Consider the following 9,635-nt stretch of genomic DNA (forward strand, 5'->3'; position numbering starts at 1 on the left):
CGTCGACCCATCGAAAATCGGCATAGGGCAACGGCTGACACATTGCCCATCCATACAAGTTATTTACATCAAAGTACATCAAGTACGATGATGGTTTCGATGGATCGTACGACTCCATGTATGTGTTATTAGCACAAGCGTATCTGTTGGAACATTGACTCAGACCGCCGCGTATACCACGTTCGATGAACATAACCATGTCGATGTTGGTAAGCAACTCAAACGTAATTTTCGTATGCTTCAACATGGCATCCCACATGTATCCGGGGAGAGTATAGTAATACGCGGGGTCGAGTCCGTAATTTTCGATACATTTATCGCGAAAGTTTTCGAAAATATCGGCTAATAACAAGACATCGATTTTGAGGTACAAATCGCTATATTCGCCTAGCGTCCGGATGGAGAATAGCGTCCAGATGTTCTCGGCATGTGCATAATCGGTCTCGGATACAGTTTCGCCGGTCAAGGAACTGTAAAATGATTCGCGCGGTGGTAAACATGTATTTTGCAACTTGTCAACGGAATCAATGTATTCGTACGGAAATACGCCTTTCCGTGTTAATAAATTGAAATTTTCGGTTGATAAATTTTGAAATTCTGATTTTAAAATTTTGAGTATCTTTATCCAAAAATAATGCCAATTTGTCGAGACTCGATGCGAGAAATTTGAATGAATCGATAAAGCGTAATTTTACTTGATTTTTCGATTTTTCTTCCTTAAGATCAACATTTTTAGTAAACGAAATATATTTCTCTTTTGTTATTGGAAGTAACTCGATTTTCCCTTCGAACGGTGTGGCTATTTCCTCGATAATAAAGTGTGAATCGTAATCGAATAAATTATGAAAAACTATCGGAATGCAAAAAGATTCTTTATAATTTAAATTACAATTTGAATGCGCGGGACCTCTGTACCGTTCGGTTAGATGGCAATGATCGCGTACGCGTGTATCGTCTTCCGCGAATGGTTTTTCACATATATGACATTGAGTGGCGCTATGGAATTTTTCCCACTCTTGGGACGTCAAATCTACCATGGGGACATTAGTTGTTAAGATATGTTTTACACGCAGTGCTATATTTTTAAGGTCTTCGACGAATCATGCTATACAATCGGCACTGCGACGCGAATGGTACGCCGATAATGATTCGTCGTACGAACAATGTACATAATAGGCTATACTAAATACTTGGTGATGTTGGTACGCGTTCTTCTCTTCTTCCGTCTTGGCCAGAACGCATTCCAGGTCAGCGTATACGACGAATGGAAGCCGCTCCTTCCGATTAAAGTTGTTAAACTCAAGCCACTTGTCCTTATCGCTCGGCAATCGGACAGCGCAATCGTTCATCTTTCCACAGTCGACCGTATGCGACTGCAACTTGTCGTCTGAACTAAAATAATGCAGGCATCTGTAAAAGAAAAAAATTTTTTAATTAAGATTTGAACAATTTGTTATATATCTTATAATTATTTGAATTATATAAATTAAACTTACCGGTCGCAGATATATTTTTGATTCTTTTGTTTGCTCAGTTGCGAGCTCACGAGCCGGGATAAATTCCTGATCCACGCGAAATGTCTAACGTTGTTGCCATCTTCCACGTACAACAAGTTGACGTGCTTATCCCGCTTTTGCTCCGTAAGACGTATCGGAATAATGCCTTCGTTTTCAATGCTGTACACATTGATCGAAACGTCGTTAACAAGTTCAAATTTCTTAATCTGATTCACAGTCACTGGAAACTCAATGTCCTGGAGATTCAGCACTGTCGCGTAATGCGGATATGAGGATTCCCGTTCCGCATTCCTTTCGGCGGGGTATAGGGCGGCGACCACTGCCCACGCGAAACACGCATTGTCTTTTGATTGCACGTTAATCACCGCTCTTTTCATCATAACCTCCCGTGGCAATTTAATGTGACATCCCGCGCGCATAGGATTATACTTATTTATATTTACAGTCAAATTTAATATTCGCGACAGTGCCCACCCGTTGTCGCGTTCCTGAAACTCTTCCAGCGACGCTAGGGTGGGCTCGATGACGCACCGTTCGTACCACTCGCGTAAATCGGATGTGCGAAAGAGTTCATAGTTTCTCGTATTGATACTTTTGTTGGCACGTTTATCTCCGGTCACGAATTCACCGTTAAATATAGTGTTCACTTTCACATTATAATGTTTTATCATAATGTTCTTCACATGTTCTAACACAATGTCTTTGGCGTCCTCGAGAAATTGGCGAGGTTCGATGTGATTATAGTTTATCACCGCACCAGTCAATACGCGACTCTCGAACACCGTATCAATTTCGCGCCACACAAGCCATTTTGATGCGCGCTACATCCGGCACCCGCGTGTACGAAACGTCCGCGTAAAGAATTTTTCAAACCCTTGAGGCGCGCGATTCGAGCAATCAACGATTGTCGATTTCCGATCGATAATCGCGGTCGTTTGATTCGACTTTGCTCTTCCAACGACTCAATATACGTATCGCATCGTTGCTCCCACACAATGTAGTCTTCCAGCGAATTCACCAAAGTGGATTGCTCTCGCAAACTTTGTTCCTCCATATTGTAACAGACTTGCGAAAAGCGCTTTCCAATGACTGTCCTGATGTACTTTAGCGAAAATACTGGCGGGGTGTGCCTCTTTATCATGCTTTATATACCGTCTCATACATTGTTTTATCATCGAACATTCTAGAATGATTTCATCTTAAAAAATTCCCCGGAATAGCGTGTGCAATTTAACCTTGATAATTTCGCGTTTTGTCACGTACATTTGAAAAATCTAACGTGATTGCATCGGGAGCAGCCGTACATCGGCGCTTGAAAATTTTTATATTCAGCTAAATCTTTGTTCTGGGGATGATGTCACCGCAGCCGTACATCGGCGCGACAAAATTTTAGAGGAAATTAAAATGTTGCGTCAGCAATAATCCCCTCTAAATCGCAATTTGCGATACTATTGAATTAATAATAATTCTAATACGATCAGTATTGCATCAATCGCGCGTGTGAAAGGTTCACGGCTGAAGAAATCAACATGAACTTTTACGTTCCGATTCGAAACGGCGAAACTCCACCGTGTAAGAAGCAAGTGCGTCACGTAAGATTCGATTACTTAAAAAAATTTCTTTTTTATTAATTTTTTAATATTGTGGTCTAATTATTTATATTTTTATAGCATTCAGCCTCATTGTGCGATTCGTATACTTGGTAGAAGATACGCTCTAACCCTGACGTCGTATAAGTATTTGGATATTGAAATAAGCGTTGGAGCTGTATCGTACGTGGAGCTGATTCTCGGCGATAATCGAAGCAATCAAATAGTGTTGCCTTTTTTAACGTGGAATTTGTTGATGCAAAAGCAAGCAGACATTGACTGTTTTCTACAATCGACTGCCTATTAAGGATTGGAGACCTAACGATCAAAATGCATATTTTGCATCAATCAAAAATTGTAAAACTCACATTATGCGAAAATTCTTTGTATATGAAACCACAAATATTATTACATTTATTTAATTTTGAAAATTGTATCAATCATATGCACAATTGGTTATGCGAGAATACCTTTTTTTTCTTTTTTTTTTATATGAGGAAATGCATTTACGCATACCCTCGCCCCGGGAAGGCGAGGGTTCTGCGGCACTCCGGGTGTCCGCGCGCCTTCGAATCTCGCACGAACACTGTAGCTATTTTGGAGGATTTTCGCTAGAGGTGATGTCGCCAGGAAAGTGGAACTGATAGCGTTTTATTAATTAGACTGGACTCGGTTCTCGTCTGCACACTTTATTTTGCAAAACTAGTCTCTGGACTACGTCGCGCTAAATTTTCACTACGTACGCTTCTCTCGCGATTCCTTCTCGCACTGCGGCAACGACGGTTCCGCGAGGCGAGCTCCGGATCGAGCTGCCGACACGCTCGCGATATTATTGGCCAAATCGATCGAACGACAAAGGGCTGCCAATCAGCGATTCACGCGATCATGTTAACCAAATGAGGTAAATTTCTCGAACCTTCGCGGTGAACTCACGGTAACGGAATGCTTGTGTAAATATCTATATTTTGAATCTTCTTCATGACCGGGACCGCGTGTTCGCTTATTTCCTTAACATACCGCCCGCCTCGTATGCGGAACGGATACGAAACATAACAAAACGGTCCAGGACTGGTTACATACAATAAACTTATTTGCTAACTTACAATAACAAAGAACTTATCTTACATTATTTAGTCTTTAAGCTATTCGATTCGTCGCGATCGAAAGGCACGGGCAATCTGAGTTATTGGCCTCTTATACTGAGCGAGCGGTGCGAAGCGTGACCACTCGAACGTGAACCGTCGGTCCCTGGGTGTATTTCTTGTACGCGAGCAAGTTCCCACTTGGAGGGCGGAAGCAACGGATTCTTAAGTAGAATCAATTCATTAACTTGAACCTCTGACTGGGGAGTAGGCCATTTATGACGCGGTTGTAGCGAATGCAAATAATCCTTGGACCAAGAGCGCCAGATCTGCTCCTGCATCGCTCGCACGAGTTGCCAACGCGATAAACGAGTCGGGTCGATATCAATTACTGATTCCTCCGGGACTGAGTTAATCGGTCGACCAACAAGAAAATGGGAGTGGCTCATTGGCGCACAGTACAATTGGACACTTTGCAATTGCACACCGTGCTATTAGACAGATAAGATTGCGCACCGTTCGATTGGACACGTTACATTTGCCCACTGTTCAATTGGACAATTCTATTGCGCACAGTTCTTTTGCGCATCGTTCGATTGGACACGTTACATTTGCCCACCGTTCAATTGGACACAGTTCTTTTGCGCACAGTTCTTTTGCGCACAGTTCTTTTGCCCACAGTCCTTTTGCGCACATTACTTTTGCCCACATTACTTTTGCGCACATTACTTTTGCCCACAGTTCAATTGCGCACATATACTTTTCCATGCGAAGGGAGGTTCCACATGGGTTTGCAACGGGGGGGCGGGGGGCGGGTATTGCAGCTGTGCGTGTACTTTGGAACGCAAACTGGGATTCCACATGGGTTTATAAAACTGTGGGCAAAAGTAATGTGGGCAAAAGTAATGTGCGCAAAAGTAATGTGGGCAAAAGTAATGTGCGCAAAAGAACTGTGCGCAAAAGAACTGTGCGCAAAAGAACTGTGTCCAATTGAACGGTGGGCAAATGTAACGTGTCCAATCGAACGGTGTGCAATCTTATGTGTCTAATAGCACGGTGTGCAATTGCAACGTGTCCAATTGTACTGTGCGCAAATGAAGGCTTCTCCAAGAAAATGACCCGGTGTTAGGCTCGAGAAATCGCTCGGATCGTCGCTGAGAGCCGTAATCGGACGCGAGTTTAAGCACGCTTCGATTTTACACAGTAGCAAATTCAGCCCTCGAGAGCGTGCGGGATCCCACTATTCGTCTAAAATGGTGTTTAAAGCTTTTAACACCCGCCTCCCAGAGGCCTTCGAAATGAGGCGCCGCAGCAGGTATGAAATGCCATTTCACACCATCATTCGCTAACTTGTCGGCCACGGAAGGGTCTGATTGTAAGGTGGCAAAGCTTTTCTGAAGTTCGCGATCTGCACCGTGAAAATTGGTGCCATTGTCGCTATACATGTGCGACGGTAAGCCACGACGGCTTGCAAAGCGTTGAAAGGCAGCGAAAAACGCCGCAGTGGAATAATCGTCCACGCCCTCTAAATGGATAGCTTTCGTGGAGAGGCAGATAAATAAGGCGACGTAACGCTTCGTGGTTTTCTGACCGCGGCCTACGTAGGGTGTAATGCTGAAAGGTCCGGCATAATCTACTCCAGTATGCGAGAATGGAGGAGATTGCGTAACACGAGGGGGAGGAAGATCTCCCATAATTTGAATCGGAGAAGCAGTCGCGTGACGCGCGCAAATTACACATTGTCGAATACGTGTTTTGACCAAACTACGAGCTCCTAAAATCCAATAACGTTGTCGCAAGGTACGTAATGTTAGCTGTGTGCCACCATGAAACGTGGCTTTGTGCGTTTGATCTACGAGTAGTTCTGATACGCGATGCTTAGGCAGTATAATCGGATGTTGCTCCGAATAACAAATAGTACCATTTCTCAACCGCCCGCCAAGGCGGAGTAATTTATCATCTCCGCGGAAAGGATTTAAAGCCCGCAGCGAACTTGAACGGGGAATAGGCGATCCCCTGTCCAATGCTCTCAATTCCTCCGAGAAAAGGGATTGTTGGACTAAACGAAACCAAAAGTTGGCCGCATCGCGGAGCTGCGTGGCTTCTAAGACAGAGAGAATAAGTTGTTGAGAGAGTCTCTTTCGCCGTAAATTCTCGGCGAATCGGCGGACGTAAGCGGTGATCCTAACTAACTTAGTCCAGCTCGAATAGTCGTTAAAGAGTTCCCACTCGGTTGTGCGTTCAACGTGATGAACCGCTGATTTGCGAGCTTCTCCCAACATCTGAGAACTCTGAAACGAATCAAGCAAAGGCACGGATTCGTGATTCGGCCAAGAGGCAGAAGCTTTCTGTAACCATGGCGGACCTGACCACCAGAGACACAAGGTCAGTCGCGGATAGACCGCGAGAGGCACAATCAGCGGGATTGTGCTTCGAAGCGACATGATTCCAACGAATCGTGGGTAATGAGGTCTGCACTTCCGACACGCGATGGGCCACATAAGTGCTCCATTTGGAAGGATGTTGTTTGAGCCGTACTAACGTGATCGTAGAATCAGTCCACCCGTAGAGCGGAGCTTGAGAGAAATTTAACGAGCTTAGCGTCCATTTAAGTAGTCGACAAAGGAGTACGACAGCTTTAAGCTCGAGTCGCGGGATGCTCACTGTTTTAAGAGGTGTGACCTTCGTTTTTGCCACGAGTAAGCTAACTTGAAAACTATCGAGAGAGTGAAGAACTCGCAGGTATATTACCGCGGCATAGGCGCGATTTGACGCGTCCGCGAATCCATGCACTTCGACGTCTAAATTCTCTTTATGTCGTCCGGTCCATCGAGGGATCCGGACGTTACCTAATTGTGTTAAACTCGTATAATAATCAATCCAACGTTGATTTAACTCTGGCGGGACCGGGTCGTCCCAATCGCTCTTGACTAACCAGAGTTCTTGTAATAGAATCTTTGCTGTAATAACAGTCGGAGCAGCCCATCCGAGTGGGTCATAAAGTTTCGCGATAAACGATAGAATTGAACGCTTAGTCGTTAACGTTGGCTTTGCTGAACAGATTACAAAACGGAAGAAATCTTCCTTGGGCATCTACGACAGGCCCAGTACCTTAAGAGTGTCGTCTTTCGTAAGAAAATGATCAATTAGCTCGTGTTGACCGACCGGAATATCTTTCAAAAGTTCTGACGAGTTAGCTGCCCATTTGCGAAGCTGAAAGCCGCTTCTGCATTAGGTCGATTAGTTGATTCCGCGCCTCCCGCAGTTCTTTAATATCATCATCTCCGAAGAGCATATCGTCGACATATAGCGAGTTTCCGATAATCGCGGCAGCTTTCGGAAATGAGGGGCCGTCGTCCATAGCGAGTTGTTTTAGAACGCGCATAGCAAGATAAGGCGCGGAGGCGAGACCGTAAGTGACCGTAAGAAGACGGAAGTGCTGGATCGCCGAATCCTTGGCGGGACGCCACAAAATTCTTTGAAAATCCGTATCAAGTGGATCGACTAAAATTTGGCGAAACATTTTTGCGATATCGGCAGTATACACGTAGCACCATTGACGCCAACGCATTATTATCGCGGCAAGGTCAGTCTGCAGTTTCGGTCCGACTAACAGATGGTCGTTTAAAGAGGTTCCGTCGCGGGTTTTGCACGAAGCATTAAAGACCACTCGTAACTTGGTAGTGCTGCTCGATTCGCGCAAAACAGCGTGATGTGGAATATACACGGGAATGACCGTTGTTTCTTCCGTTTCGTCAACGAGCTTCATATGACCGAGCGATTGATACTCGCGTAAAAATTCGTGGTACTGAACACAAATATCCGAGCGTTGTTGCAATCTCCTTTCTGTACGATTGTGAAAGAATAGAGCGATAGGTAACGATTCTCCGATTTTTATTGGAGGACTTTGCTTGAAGGGTAAACGAACGACGTATCTACCCTGAGGTAAGCGAGAGTGAGTCGACGAGAAATGCTCCTCACACTGCTTTTCTTCGTCAGTCAAAGGAAGCTTTTGGAAGATTTCCTCGTCTTCCCAAAACTTTTGCAATAATAAATTCGTGTCTGCGTCTGCGTCCGATACGCAATGTAAGACCGATGCGCACTCGTTCGTGAGTCGGGCGGCGCCCGTCGGACTAGATAAGATCCACCCGAGCGCGATGCTCTGTGCGGTGGGTGTACCGATAGGACCTTGGCGAAGGTCACCTAACAATAATGAACCATAGAGATCAGCTCCGATCAGTAAATAAATCGGATGATTACTTGCCGGATTGGGATCCGCAAGCGACAAGTCTCGGAGATGCGACCACGAATCGATCGGCTGAATTTGCGAAGCTGCGTAAGAAGTAATTCTCTGATACACATACGCGGTTAACGGAAATATCGGCGCGTCTTTTGAACACGGCGATAAGCTTATAAGAACTCTCGACTTCGCGATACCAGTATATTTTTCTCCGAAACAGCGGATTTGGAGATCGGCGCGATGTCGTTTCGTTTTCATTATCTGACACAAGGACTCTGAAATGAAACTGAACGTGGATCTCTGATCCAGTAAAGCTCGCACTTTGAAACGACGACCCTCCGACGTGTGAAGGTCGACCCATGCGGTAGCAAGTAAAACATTCGGCGTAGACGAGAGTCGCGTCTGTACGGTTTGCACGCTCGCAACGGCTGCATCGTTCGCAGCAGCCGAATCATTCGCTTGCGATTGCGCTACGACCGCTGTCGCAGGTGCTTGCAAAACGGGCTCCTTTGGAGTTTCGCTATTGACAGCATGCAATGTCGAGTGATGAGCGCGACCACAGTGTGTGCATCTAGCCTTGGTTTTACATTTCAACGTGAAATGTCCCGATCGCAAACAATTGAAGCAGAGCTTATTTTGTTTCATAATCGTGTTGCGCTGCGCGATTGACTTGGAGAGAAAGTCTTCACATTTTGTTAAATTATGATTCCCGGTGCAGTTCACGCATTTGACCACTGATACACTATTTACAGACGATTTAGATTTGTTGTTACGTGAATTTATCGTGTTGCTGGGCGAATAGGAAAGGTCTGTCAATCCTCGGATTCGGATTCATAAACTCATTAAGAGATTCATAAACTCATTAATTCGGATTCATTAACTCCTTATAGGAAGGAAGATCAGAAGACAAAGCGCTACGCTTTAAATTCCATTCGTTTCTCGTGCGCTGACTAAACTTTTGGGAGATAATATAAATGAGAATGTCATCCTATTGATTAACCGAACGTCCGAGGTTTGTCAGAGCGGCTAATGATGCAGACAATGTATCGCGCAACTTCTTTAGTTCGATAACATTTTCACTTTTCATTGACGGAAGACTAACAAAAGAATGAATATGAGCGTGTATTAGCGCCTGCTTATCATCATATTCGTCCAGTAACAACTGCCACGCAGAATCATAATTAGCGTCGGAAATCTTTAGATTAGC

The 9,635-nt window shown here is 44.7% G+C and overlaps 3 protein-coding genes across 3 annotated transcripts; all 3 read right to left on the bottom strand.

The window, feature by feature from the left end:
* Positions 1-1,492: 1,492 nt before the first annotated feature.
* LOC145963696 (uncharacterized) lies at positions 1,493-2,188 on the bottom strand. The gene has a single exon (XM_083085823.1). The coding sequence runs from the start codon at positions 2,186-2,188 to the stop codon at positions 1,493-1,495; it is 696 nt and encodes a 231-aa protein (XP_082941949.1).
* Positions 2,189-5,384: 3,196 nt separating this feature from the next.
* Positions 5,385-6,632, bottom strand: LOC145963961 (uncharacterized). Its single transcript, XM_083086323.1, has one exon. The coding sequence runs from the start codon at positions 6,630-6,632 to the stop codon at positions 5,385-5,387; it is 1,248 nt and encodes a 415-aa protein (XP_082942449.1).
* A 749-nt stretch (positions 6,633-7,381) lies between these two features.
* On the bottom strand, positions 7,382-9,073 carry LOC145963962 (uncharacterized). The gene has a single exon (XM_083086324.1). It carries the CDS (start codon positions 9,071-9,073, stop codon positions 7,382-7,384), a length of 1,692 nt encoding a protein of 563 aa, XP_082942450.1.
* Between the last annotated feature and the right edge of the window lie 562 nt (positions 9,074-9,635).

Source organism: Camponotus vicinus, unplaced genomic scaffold (assembly GCF_025532165.1).
Source record: "Camponotus vicinus isolate PSW18456_S1 unplaced genomic scaffold, iyCamVici1.0 SCAF_13, whole genome shotgun sequence".
Classification (NCBI taxonomy): Eukaryota; Metazoa; Arthropoda; class Insecta; order Hymenoptera; family Formicidae; genus Camponotus; species Camponotus vicinus.

Excerpts from the sequence above, each read along its gene's own strand:
- LOC145963696 (XM_083085823.1), bottom strand. The coding sequence starts at position 2,188 with ATGATAAAACATTATAATGTGAAAGTGAACACTATATTTAACGGTGAA.
- LOC145963961 (XM_083086323.1), bottom strand. The coding sequence starts at position 6,632 with ATGTCGCTTCGAAGCACAATCCCGCTGATTGTGCCTCTCGCGGTCTAT.
- LOC145963962 (XM_083086324.1), bottom strand. The coding sequence starts at position 9,073 with ATGAAACAAAATAAGCTCTGCTTCAATTGTTTGCGATCGGGACATTTC.